At 33.9% G+C, this 14401-nt stretch overlaps 1 protein-coding gene across 1 annotated transcript in view; it reads left to right on the forward strand.

Moving 5' to 3' along the window:
* RALGAPA2 (Ral GTPase activating protein catalytic alpha subunit 2) overlaps positions 1-14401 on the forward strand; it is a 165569-nt gene that overhangs the window by 47964 nt on the left and 103204 nt on the right. Inside the window, exons 17-23 of the mRNA XM_029286429.1 lie at positions 4142-4309; positions 5499-5593; positions 6757-6835; positions 6992-7150; positions 8849-9042; positions 9823-9921; positions 11596-11751. Coding sequence (XP_029142262.1) covers positions 4142-4309; positions 5499-5593; positions 6757-6835; positions 6992-7150; positions 8849-9042; positions 9823-9921; positions 11596-11751 — 950 coding nt within the window. The remainder of the gene's footprint in view (positions 1-4141; positions 4310-5498; positions 5594-6756; positions 6836-6991; positions 7151-8848; positions 9043-9822; positions 9922-11595; positions 11752-14401) is intronic.

Genomic DNA, 14401 nt, shown 5'->3' on the forward strand with positions numbered 1-14401 from the left:
GAAAAACTTGAACTAATAAGGATCAAAATTCCCAATGTTGTTCTGTGTCCAGAATACTTAAAACTGCCATTTAAAGTCTAATTATTCTGCACCATTCCCAGTGCAGTTTTTAGGCTCTGGCAAAGATAAATTAAAGATTGTTGTTGTTATGGTTTGTCAGCCAGGTGTTTAGATTGGATTTGGCATTTTTAACCATCTATCGCAGGGGTATCAAACTGCTGGCCCGCGGGCCGGTTGCATCATACAGATGCCGTGCCCACCCCAGCTCCGGCAATGCAAAAAAAGTTGTGATAGATCGCGACACATCACATGACGCGCTAAGTTTGACACCCATGACCTATCGAGTCCTTCCCAAGAACCTGGCATAGGCAGATGTTGTTTTTGATGGATTTGTTTGTTGCAAAGTCAGCCAAATGTTTAGACTCAAATTGGCATTTTTACGCATCCTTCTCAAGAACCTGGGATAGGCAGATTGTTTGATGGTGTTAAAGATATTGTTGCATGATGTAAGCTGTTCCAAGTAAAGCTGCCTTTTGTAATTGACTGATAGTGATTTTGTCAATGCTGATATCACCGTGGGTATTATCCTCACTTTTTTTGCCACAACTGTTCTGTTGCCATCTTCTTACAGATTCGTAGATGATGATGTGGCCATTTTCTCTACAGTAATCCAGTGTGCACGCATAAGATGTGCTTTTTATGGAATCAGTAACACAGAGAAATAAGGTTGATGAGCAACATTAATGCTGCAGGAGTTCCAAAAGCAAGATTGTCTTTCTGTCCTCTTGTTCTTTTTCTAATAAACTGGGTTTCTTAAAAAAAAATCTTGAATATTGGATAACTTACAGACAGATACACTTTACTGAATTTCTTCTGTACTGGTTTTTACCTTAATGAATTGTATATGCACAGCATTCATGTTTATGAAATTCTAAACCTGTTATTTTCTGTTTTATGTGGAAAAACATCATCCTGTTAAGTAAAATAAAATTACTCTTTTACTTCTATTAATTTATTTTTCCTTATAAGCGAAGCGAAGTCGGTCTATCAACAACTGTGCTCGTCTCTGTGAGGCTTTGCCAGCCACTAAAAGTGCGCCTCTTCTCCTCCATACTGTGAGCTCTCTCTTGCCTGATATCTCTTACACTTCTTACTCTTGCGCTTTTGCAGGTATGGTATTATACAATTTAGCAAGATTGCGCTCTGCTTTATTTCACCCTATATCTTACATACGGCATCCTAAATATTACATAATATTGTATTTTGATTGAAAACATTGATGTTTTTCCAAGTATGTCAGAAAGTAAGCATTAGCAATCTGAAATCTTGTTTAGATAAAGCAGCTTCAGATTCCCAGGTTTCTTTGAGACTGAAACCAAAATCTTTTCTAGATATATATGCCAATTTCCCTTGAACAATACTCACTTTTCAGTGAGTATATACACATATATGTATCCAATTTTCTTTTTCTTGACAAAGAGTTAAAGAATTAAATTGGGAGACTAAGATGGCCATTTCGAGCTCATTCTGCTCTCTTCAGTTAGCCACACCCTTTATGGGATTCGAACCTGGGCAGTTTACATACTAGGCAGTGATTTAACCACCAAGCCACAGACTCTCCTCCCCTCTTTGCCAGCCGAAGCAAGGGAGTATATACAGGAAGTTTTTCAGACAGACAGTTGGGACTTGAGTCTGCTTAACGCCCCTAGTTGGGGGGCTGCAAGGCAAAAGAGATTGTAAAAAGTAGAACTGCAGTATAGCAGTTAAAATGCCAAGGTGTAATCAATCAGACCTGTCTGTCTGAAAAACTTCCTGTACATATATGTATATACACATATACACAGTACATTCTTTTATATTGTGAGAGACTAATTGTTTACTTTTAAATATAGTAGTTTCTTAGACTTCTACAGCATTCTCAAGTTGTCAATAATCATTGGGAAGTACAGTTTGAATGGGATAAATCCTATCACCACCTATTCTTGACATCCCCAGTTTTTCTCTATGTAGCTAAATCAGCAGCTGATTTTTCCCAGCTCACAGGAGATCATATCATGGGCACGCATCTATTCCAATTCCCTTGTATGTTTAGATTTCTTTTCCAATTTAGCCAACTGTATTTGAGAAAATGAGGAAAGAGAATCAACCATGATTCTAGTTCCTAATCTTGATACAAATTTCTATAGAATTGGAGTAGGATTGGATAGCCTGCTAAGAGAATGCTGGCAATGTCCACTGATGAACCCATGCTTGTCAACCAGAGGTCAGTCATCTTACCAATATGAATTTATTTTAAGAGGCAGGGCAAATGGGAAATGAACATACTTCATTTGTTCTGTTTCTTTTGGAGGCAAGTCTTCATTGTAAGATTTCCAAGCTCTACCACAAACAGCAACTTAATGATACCAGAGATCTATCAAAAGAATGTTGATATTGTAAGTCCTCTTTGTATCCTCAAGTTCTGCTTCCATTGTTAAATCATCCAGCCCATGCTGCCATCTCCACTGTCTGTCCTCTTTTCAGGGATGCTACCTGCTACTCAACTCAAGAGTGCTTGTATTAGAATGACGTGGCAGAAGCACTGAGTTCATTGATGTGATTTTATTTTTCCATTCCTACCTTTCCCTTTAGAAATGCTGCTGTTCAACAGAAGAGCTGCCAAGGCCATTATTGCCTCTTCCACTCTTGTCATAGATGGAGAGGCTGTGAGATTGTCCTGCTCTTCCTGTGCACTGATAGTTACAAATCAACTAGAATGCAGCAGGTCTGCTAGGATTCTTGTCTTTCCCAGATCGCTACAGCTTTCACACACAACTACAAGTGCCAGGTGTTCCCATTTAAATTGACAGGTATTGGAAGCATGACTACAGTAACAGGAGTCATGTTTTAGAGCTTAATCACTACAAATCACTTTCCCAAGGAAAAATTTATTAAATAATTTAAAACTCACATTTTGTTTTGAAAAATATGAAAAAAATGGGCTTAAGCTGGTTTCACAAATCAGCTTGTTCATTTATCCACATAACATTTTGACATCTGATGAATTCAAAATATATTTTTTGTTAAGAAATGTTGCTTCTTATCTTGAAGTCCAGAATTAATGCATTTCCCAAAAAACTCAGGTCTCTGGGTTTTAAAACTGCACATAGTAAGATATAATGCTACACTGAAATATTAGGTGTGAATATTTCAAGAGGAAAGCTTTGCATATGTACTCATACTTATTTCGGTGGAAATATAATTAAACTGAGATATGATTAAACCAATGCAAAAATAAATTTGTAACTAAATAAGCTAAGTAAAAATGAAAAATTGGAGGTCAATGTTATATTACAATTTTATATATCAGTTTAATGTATTTTTATGTACTTTCACTTGATGGGTAAAGTAAATCATAGATACCACAGCAAAGAACAGGTTACAATGTGTAGAATTCAATTAGATAGTACTTTTAAGTGCACTACTTTATAAAAGTGGCCAGTAGGGTTATTTTGAATTATGGATAGCTCTGGGTAATATTGAGACATACTCTGTCTGCATTGTCATGGTAGCATAACTTTTAGTTCATATCCCAGAAAATCAAATAAATATATGCCGGGAGCAGTTTGTCAGCCTTTATTTTCCCATTATGGTATTCCAGCTATTCTTATAGTAAATAGCCAGACTGTACTTCCAATCACATACAGGAATATCAGATTCATAATTAAAATGTTTCTATATCAATCAATGGACAAGTATTGGCTGCACACAAATTTAAAACATGATATATACATATATATTTTTTAAAGGTAAATGAATCAAAAGCTGATATTTGAAATTTCTTTACAGTTACCATATTTCTTACATGAGGGAATTCATTTTGTTGGGAAAAAAAATCTTGCTGAGAAGAAACAGTGTTCTTATAAGTTCTTAATCCTTCTAGATATCCCTTCATACTTCAGATCATAGCACATTCCCATCATAACTCAATAGTACAAAGGCTTAAACTGTATTATATGTTTACGTTGTGTTAAGTGACAATGTTTTATATGTTAATTGATAATAAGGATGTAAATATTTTAATAAGTCAAAGATCTTTATTAAAATAGATATGGACATTTTAAAAATGTAATTGATAAAACCTTTGTATCAATCCCTATAGAAAGTGAACAACGTGAACTATCAGAAAATGGATCAGGAATTATTAATCAGCAACCGGTAAACTTATTGAGAGCAGAATATAACAGTCCTTTTTCAGATCAGGATCAATTAACTCGAAGCAGTAGTACCTCTGATATTAGAGAACAATGCAGTTCTGATATTTTCCAAGGTAATCTAGAAATACTTTGAGAAAGAATTGTTTTCATATGCAACCGCTATATGTAACAACATCTGAAACACTATTCATATCATGTGCTAAATTTATTTACTATGCCATTTTCTGTCTTCTATTATTTACAGCTCTGTCCAAGCATTTTAAAATACAACTCATTATTAATTTTTATAATAACAGTGGTTTAAAAGTTCATTTTTACATATATACTTCAGTAAGTCTGATAGCAATTTTTAATTATAGCCCATTTATGTAAAACATACACTAACATTGTAGCAAAAAAAAGCCCAGTCAATTCAGTAGAATTTATTGAGATGAATCAGGTCATTCATATTTAAACAGCTTTTCTTGTTAGAGCAGAAATGTCCCAGTTTACAGGCAACAACCTCAGATATAAAGAACAAAACAAATCAAATCTTTATTACAATTATAAACCAGCATACATATACATATAAATTATTAGGTTTTTATCTCGCATTTTTTATCTCCTGTATAACTGAGGATGGCAAACAACCCTATGAGATGGATTGGGCTGAAAGAGTGTGTCTAATCCAAAGTTACCCAGTTGGCTTTCCTGCCTCAGGGTGGACTAGAACTCATAGCCTTCTTGTTTCTAGGACAGCGCCTTCACCACTACACCAAACTGACTCTGTGAAAAGGATGCAAAAACAGAAGAAACATTTTAGTCAGCCATGTTATAAATGGCTTTTTATAAATCAGCATCCTTTATATGTAACAGGTTTGCGGTCATTTGGAAACCATTACATTATATAGGATCTCAATATTTTAGGTAGTTTTAGATAGTTAATATTTTCGAACCACCAGAAGACAACAACTGTAGTGTTTCAAAGCCAGCTCTTTTCCTAAATACTTAATGTGATTTTGCAGTTTGCAAAGTAACTAACCTCAGTTAGTTACCTGATTTCAACATATTAATTTTTGCCATTTATTAAAAAAAAACTTTAAAAAACAGTACACCATATTTTATTTATGATCATTAATATATTCAATAATTATAAATACGTTTAATAATGCTTACATGAATTTAATAATTGTGTAAATGTAAATATGCACATATATATTTTCATAACTTATAAAATTGTATATTTGAAATAATAAAATAAACATTATATTCAAATCAATTTGTTAATTTTGTAATCCATAACATTTCACTCATACTTCACAGTTAGAAAAACAGAGAGTTCACAAAATTTAACTGCAGGATCCAGATCTGTTCAAAAAAGTAAGGAGACCATGAACAAGGAAAGTACACTACAAGAAGTAAGTACAAATAAATAGGATCACAATGTATATTAAAATAAGACATATGTCTCACTTCATTATATTAAAATAATGTATTCTTATGTTATGTTTTATGGTAACAATTGACAATGTAAAGAATGGAAGCATGTTGTGAAAAAATGTAGAACTAAGAGAAATATAGACTTTTTTTTTACATTTAAGAGTTTCCTATTGTCAAAGTATATGGAAATATTCAGTTACAGAACAATGATTAAGTTCAAACTGTAATTTATTAAATAGCCATATCCCACAACATACATTAACATTACGAATATTTATAGAATTAAAACAGAACTTAATACTGGCCCATACCTACCACTGTTTAACTTCCATTTATTTATTTCTGCAGTTAATGTAAGTAGGGTTACATCCTGTATTTGTTTAAAATAAAATGAAAGAATTTTAAAAAATCATCTAAACTGAGAGATACCCCACATCTTTTCAATATGTGTCTCACAGGCTGATAAATATAATTAAAGATATAAAAGCTTATTGGGCAAATATTCAGTCTGAAAAGGGAAGAACAGGAATGTGAGGCTATCTGCCCTCAATCACTGTTGAAGGCATAGTTTGCAGTTTTAAAACTGAATGCTTGCGAGGCTAGGTAGAAGGCTGTGTGAACTAAATACTTACCTCTTTAATGGTCCAGTTTTAGACTGCTGCATCATGGTCAGAGTCCCTCATCAGCAGATACCTGGACTGGCCCCAGTCAGGAAGCACACTTTTCCTATTAAGAAATCAGTGCTGTGAAAAGTACACAAAAAGTTTTAAAATTCTGTCTCATTGCAATTACAATTAGATAATTTTGGGTTTGACAAGAACAGAAGTTGACACTTTACAACAGCTAACAGTCTTATCAATTCTCTCTCTCTCTCTCTCTCTTTTGCATCTACAGACATTCACATGTCCTTTTTTTCTTTTTTTTCATCCCTGTTAATTATTTTAACAAGTTTTACTGTCCTGTTCATCTCCAACCATAGAACAAATAAATGAAATCAAATAATTAAGAAATGATGCCTAATATTGTGAAGCTTATACAGTAATAGTGTGTGAAATTGATCAGTGCTTTGAAGGAGACAATTTTGAAGCTATATTGCAATTATATTAATATGTAAAACACATTTTTTCACAAAATCATGCAGGCAAGCAACACTCCATCTGAATTAATTCTCAAGACAGACAGACAGCTGTTACATGGAAATCAGAAAGAGAAAGAAAAATGTAAGTTTTTCAGAAAAATCACTTTATCAAAATGATTGGTGAAATAGAATATACTGATGTCACAAGATTCATATAATAACATTTTCTGCTTTAATTACTTCAGTCATATTTTCAGATTGTATTATTACAGCCTATTTTATGTAACTTTTGTTTTAGGTGAAAGTATTAGCAGTGATACTTCTATTGGATACAACAGTGAAATGGGCATGAGCTTGGCTACCTGGCAAACGTGTGAAGAAAATAATGATGTCTCCATGCATGCCGACATTTCTGTGGATCCAGATGCCCATCAGTGGTTGGCTGCCAACTTCTCAGGTAGGCAGTCTTAAAAGGGAAAGGTAAACTGAGTTGATATTAATCATAACGTTACATTCCTTCAGCTAAGGAAACTGAGTTATGAAATGGTTGAGCTTTCGACCATCTTGTTTGGAGATAAAACAAAGGACATGACATCTTCATTCATTCATCCCATGCACAGAGGCTTGTATCAGCTCTTCTGCTTTGCCTTCCCTAGTGATTAGCCCTTTCACCTCTTCCCAGACAGGGGAACATGCATGATATTATCATATTTCTTAAGTGCCTAAACAGTATTAACTTTAATATATGTAATAGAAGAGTATATCTCTGTATATGCATACTGGTATACGTGTAAACTTTTATTTTCTGCACTTACTTTTCACTGGTACAATAATATACTCCAAAGTGAGATATACCTGACGTAACTTTATTGGTTTTTACGTACAGAACCAAGGTGTTTTATTCTCCTAGGAATTTTAATCAGTGTGTTAATTTTTAACATGCTGATATTCAAAAACATTTTATTCAAGCTGCTACATTTATGGTTTTATGGTCTCTATCATCTATCTTTTTCTTATTATTTTATATTGTATATTTTAATTGCTCTAGAAGTTTGTATGGTTTTACTCCAGTATAACTATATGGGAAAACCTGGTTTCTTTTAAAAAAATGTTTTATATCATGATAAGATATGTATATGATTTCAATAAAGTGGTATTTATGCATTATTGATGGTATAAAAGTCTATCTTTAAAGATAGAAAAAAAAGAAAGGTTTATATCTTTGTATCTTGGTTTCTAATTTACCCCTGTAAAAGTTTATATTGGCTGTGTTTTATTATATATTCTATCTATGACAGGCATGTGAAACTGCTGGCCCGCGGGCTGCATGCATCACGCCAAAACCGTGCCTACCCCATTGCTGGCAATGGGGAAAAAGTCGAGATATGTCGCGCAATGTCACATGACGTTGCGAGTTTGACATGCCTGATCTATGGGAACCATTCTTGCTTAAATTTGGTTAAACTCATCAGAAGTAACATATATATTATTAATATATAAGCAAGTATGGTTCCCATAGATAGAATATATTATACAACAACATATATATTGTTAATTTTTCCATTGTTGCATATTCTCTGAGTTTAAGTTCCCAATCAGATATTGTTAGAATTCTGTTTTTCTTCTAGTATTGGATAACATTTAATTTTGTTTTCATAAGCATTAATATCAGTAAATTATGATGTTTTCTGGGATTATACCTAGTAAGAAAAATGTGATTTCCAAACTCATTAGAAAAGGAACTATGGCACCAGTTGTAAATTAAGTTTATGACTATTCTGTCATCTCCAACTGCTGTCTTTGCAGTTTCCTCACAAGGAGCAACTGTCCGGAGCACTTGTGAGTGATCTCCTGTCCTCTCCTTATTCAAAGAGCCGGTCTACTCACTGGCTGTTCATTCTTTAGCGTAGTCATCAGTTAATGCTTTTTGTGGAGCCATCTTCTGTCCACCACTTCTTCCTCCAAAGTCCCAAAAAGGATATTGTGAATGTTTCTTTCACATAAATAAAATATGTTCATTTTATCATGCAGTATTTTTGTTTCTTCTGTCTCTCTGTTTCAAAAAATAAAGTTTTTTAAATAAATAAAATTTGATATCTTTTTCTCTTTTTGCACATATGTTAAAAATGCTAATGCAAACCATTATTTCTTCTAGACAGCAGTGAATTCCTTGCCGATGATTGTAGCATAATTGCTGGTGGCAGTCTTACTGGATGGCATCCTGACTCTGCAGCGGTATTATGGAGAAGAACATTAGGAATTCTTGGAGATGTGAACAATATCCAGTCTCCTAAAATACATGCCAGAGTTGTTGAATATCTCTTTGAGTTATGGCACAAATTAGCAAAGGCAAGGTTGAATGTTATGATGAATTTACTGTGATGTAAGCAGCTAAAATAAACATTCTATAATATATTCAAATCAAATGAAATTTTCAATATTTAAAAATATCCTTACTAACCCAATTTATTAAGACTTCAGCAGTTGATTAGTCTGCTGGAATTGTGCACCCAAAATGCACAAAAGTACCCCCATTTTTTGCCCCACACATGCTAAAAAACAGATGCTAACTTGCTAGATCTGGTCCCTAAGCCCCTGTATCTTAGCAAATGTGATGATGCAGTTAGCAAAGAAAATGTTGCTGAAGAATTATGGTCTCTAATGGCAGACATTTGTTTAACAAATAAACTGGACTAAATAAGGAATAAATGGACTAAAATCCAGCAATATCTAGAAAGCGATGGATTCTCCACCATTCCACTAATGTGTTTAGGACAGTTTTAATGTATATTTCTTTGTGGCAAACTAATGGATTTGTTCCATAGAAAATGGAGAAGATTGCAAACAACTGCTCCAGTTTCATAACCCTGTTCATCACAGAATAATGATGAAAAAAGACAATAGGAGAAATACATATTTAGTATTCCATTGATTTCCTATAAAATGAAGAAAAGAAAGAACATGTATAGACCATCTCATATCTTGATTTCATCAGTTAAATTTATTCAAATCAACAAGAAAATAACTTTGAGACTCAATATTTTGCATGTAAATGTTTAAGAACAATGCAACTAACATTATAAGGCTGATGAAATTTAAAACACATTGTTTCCTGTTTATTTGTTTTAGATAAGAGACAACCTGGCAATAAGTCTGGATAACCAGTCTACTCCTTCCCCTCCTGTTTTAATTCCACCACTTAGAATATTTGCATCATGGTTGTTCAAGGTAAATTGTTCATTTAAATGCAAACAGTTTATGGATGGATTTGGAACAGAGGAAAAGTTTTTTATTGCCAAACAAGATGCCCTAGTTGGAATTTTCCCTCGGGATGTTTTTAGTGTCTTGTGTTCCAGGTGAATAAAGTCAGAAACATTTTGAATATTCCGCAAGAGGTGTGCATGACACAGAAAATGTGTTTCTGTTTTAAACCGTATCCTAATAAGATACCACTCTGACACATTGAGTGATCCATGTTCCAAATAGAAAACTCCTGAAAATTTTTTGAATCTTCCGGCCACATAATATAATGAGAACGTGAAAGAACTGTTGGGTTTTTGATTCACTCTAGTTGGGGTGATATTGTATATTGACTGCTACCTACCATGCAATCTAAAAAAAAAGTGAAGGGGATATTTTGTTAAAATAGTGAAAATAATTAAAAATTATCTTAATGGAAGCAGCAGTTGTAATATATCTTTTTTTTAAAAAAAAATGTGGTCTACTTACCACAAATCCAGAAACCAATCTATTTGTATTAGGTATCATTTCAAAAAATAAAAACTTCAATTATTTCATTAGTTATGCTAGTTCCAATGAAAATATATCACTAAGTACTCTGTACTCAAACCAAAAGTTAACAAAGCTAACTTAGTAAGTATAGGTAGTCCTCGAGTTATGACCACAGTTGAGCCCAAAATTTCTGTTGCTAAGCAACATTTGTTAACTGAATTTTGCCCCATTTTATGATCTTTCTTGCCACAATTGTTAAGTGGATCACTGCAGTTCTTAAGTTGGTAACTTGGTTGTTAAGTGAATCTGGCTTCCCCATTGACTTTGCTTGTCAGAAGGTCACAAAAGGGGATCACAGGACCCCGGGACACTGTGACCTCCATAAATATGAATCAGTTGCCAAGCATCTGAATTTGATCACGTGACCATGGGGATGCTGGAAAGGTCGTAAGTGTGAAACACGGCCATAAGTCACTTTTTTCAGTGCCATTGTAACTTCCACAGTCATTAAATGAACTGTTGTAAGTCGAGGTCTACCTGAAAGTTGAGGACTACTTTACTGCATACATGTAACTTTGTATTTTACCTAATGTCTACCTTTGTGTGCAAGGCATACTATAAAACCCAACATATACAGTACATGCATATAAGCCATCAATCCTACTCTCCCCATGGCAAAGATTTTAAAAAGATAGCTGTGATCATTTTCTTACTATGTGTAGCCTAAGGTTAGTTATCCAGAATAACCTATATGGAAACAGTGCAGCGTGTTCTGTGGGATGTGATCTTAGAAGCAATGGGTCCTTCTTACCCAGGCAAGTCAATGACTGAGGCTTAGCCATTGCCCTGTATGAATGGTAATGGGCCATGGCTAGGTAGGAATTGTGGAGACTTGAACAAATTTGCTGAAACCTGCTTGTTGAGAAGGAATATAGAAAACCTGTATCCATATTTTGCATTACTGGAGGCTTGCACTAGATTTAAAAACTTGTCCATTTGTGGATTAACAATTTAAGGTATTTTTTTTCTCACGAGTGTTTAACAAAATGTTTCTGACTAGCATCAAATATAGAATCAAAACCACCCTGGTGAGGATATTTACATATTTTAATGTATAATGGTCTGGTTATTTCAGAGTTCACATATGATTTAACAAAATATTTTTTTTAGGCTACAACTTTACCAGATGAATATAAAGAAGGAAAGATCCATGCCTACAAACTGATATGTGCTATGATGACAAGACGACAAGATTTTATGCCAAATCCTGACTACCTGGTGCATTTTTATCTTATCATGCACATTGGCTTAACTAGTAAAGACCAGGTATTAATGAGATAGTTCTGATTTTAAAACTGAATTGCACTTATTAATACAATTTGCATAATTTGGATCATAAGAATTTTTGTAAATGAAAGGAAATTCTGGAGTGGATTGAAATGAGGTTAAGGAGAAGAAAGAAGGGAGAAAAAATGAATACCTTTTCTTCCAATTTAGGATACAGCTTTTAATAGAAGGGATTTCAATCTCAAACCATTTTTACTTCATTTCTTACTGAAAACTGGTTCTAGATATCCCTATTGTAAAGGGCTTTTAGCTATTTTTCTAGCAACAGCAGTGCTTCTACAATCCTACTTTGCCTGGATAAGCCAAAGTGGGTATCCACAGGCAACGAAGAAACACAAAGCCTATAGTTTTATGAGATGGTTAAACCCATAGGTCTAGCCATTTGTCAGAACTATCTAACAATCACAGAAGTTTTCGGGTTTACCTATTAATGTATTATATATTATTTGTTTTATTTTATTCATGAGACGATTGCCAAACTCATTTATTTTTTTTAGATTACAATTTTAGCATAGACGGATATAAAGAAAGAAAGATTTAGGGGGCTTGTAGTATTGCAAACTTTGAGAAAGCCTATCTTAGACTGTAGAGGTGTTTAAAGCATCTGATTGAATTCTTCTGGATGACTTTCAGGTTTTAAGGCCTAAATATGTGAACTAGATACTTGACACTGCTCAACAAAGACCTGCCCAGTTATTCATACACCTTATTCATAAATTCTGCTTTATTCAGATATACAGTAAGATATCTGAATATATCAGGTATATTATACAGCCAAATATCTCTGTGCATTAGAACCAATTGTAATTTGTGGTGTTGGTAACTTTTCCCAGGTTTTTTCCTGGGAGCACCACAATGGGCCCTAATGCGTTTTTTGTTATGCTTCCATAACAAAACTTCCATTCAGAGTGGTTAATTTCAAGGCTTTGCACTTTCAGTTAACCAGTTGATCAATCCATTTTTTAAAAAAAATAAAAAATTACAGTCTTCCAGGCATGTAAAAGAGGGCAAAGGCTATATGAAAAGATCAGGAAAAGGGATCAACACATAGGAAACAAGCAGTATCAATTGGAGCCATCCAGCAAAATGCATCCTTTTAGACTGCACACCCTATATTGCTTGCATACATCTTAAAGCAGGATTTTAGGGAAAACGGCATTTCCAGGCTGTAGCACCTTTAGCTCTCCTGTAGACGAACATTGAATTACAGCTAGAGGCATGTGGACATGTGCTTGGGAAATAACTAGTAGGCTGTCCTTGCATCAGAGCAAGATGCGGATTTGGGCTAGGTAAAGTATTGTAGTTTTCTTGGAAATGAGGGGGGAGGGGAAGTAAAGAAACTAGAATTGGAACCAATTATTGCTAATTTATGTAATCCCCCTCAGTGTATTATATGTAATGTAATCTTTAGTAAGTTTAGAATGCTCAGCTGGGGCTGGGAGTTATAAATTTGGTCTTACAAAGAATGATCTTAGAGCTTCATTATAAAAGGCCCCACAAGAGCATTCCTAAAAAAAAGGGATCCTGAAGATCTGAAGAAGTATAAGTAGGATGGATTTGATTTAAATCAAATTGATTTAATTCATAATTTAATTCACTAGTCAGGGAGAGCCAATCTAATGTTTAAATCATTTCACTTATCAAGAATATTTTACAATAATCATTTCTAGTAAAAGTGCTTTTTTGATACGGTATGAATACAGTTTTTTTTCAGAGATGCATATGTTAATTTTAGAATCTTCTTACATTTAATACATTTTTGTCAGATTTTTAAAAAATCATTTTTATAACAAATGAAATTAGGATATTAGTAGCAAATTAGCCGCTATGTAGTTGTGAAGATATTAGGAGATGAACCAGCTCCAGTTGAATTATTTGTGGGTATTTGAGGGATACATTTGCCATGTTACAATAGCATAACCACCAGCTGCTTTTAAATTGGCTTGTTCTGACTAATTTTCTTCAGCAAACAATAAAAATAGATTATTACTTAAAACGTGCACTTCGGATTTAAAGTACATTTTGTTAAAAAATAAAGAATAGGCAATTTCAACCAAGTCAGCACAAGGCATTGAAAACTTTGGTGAATGGTGAATAAAGTGTTCATCTGTGCCTCTTTTTTTTCAAAGTCTGGCAAAAGAAAGACAAATGTCTTGCTTTTTCAGTTCCCAAATTGCTTTGCAGTTTTCAGTGAATTGTTCCAGAGGAAGAGAACACTCTTTGTAAATCAACAAAACTAATTGCTGCTATTACAATTTGGATTACCCCTTCAATGATTTCTGAATCCAAATGTTTAGATTTATTACTTAGACTTCCTTTGTTGACAATCTCATGATCAAACATACATCTATGGATTGGATCAATCTTAACCCCATTTGGTCTAATAGTTAAGGCACCAGACTAGAAACCAAGAGATTGTAAATTCTAGCCCCACCTTAGACATGAAAAATCGGCTGGGTGATTTTGGGCAAGTCACTCTCTTTCAACCCAACCCAGTCAACCCCATAGGGGAAACTGGTATCAGTTGTTTCAATAAGAAAGGCACTGCTATCTGTTATATAAGAACATACATGGAACTGTAAATATTGCTCTATTCATCAAGACTCAGAGCTACAAATTTTCCTCTATG

The sequence above is a fragment of the Protobothrops mucrosquamatus genome, unplaced genomic scaffold, assembly GCF_001527695.2.
Source record: "Protobothrops mucrosquamatus isolate PMUCROS unplaced genomic scaffold, P.Mucros_1.0 scaffold_213, whole genome shotgun sequence".
Taxonomy (NCBI): Eukaryota; Metazoa; Chordata; class Lepidosauria; order Squamata; family Viperidae; genus Protobothrops; species Protobothrops mucrosquamatus.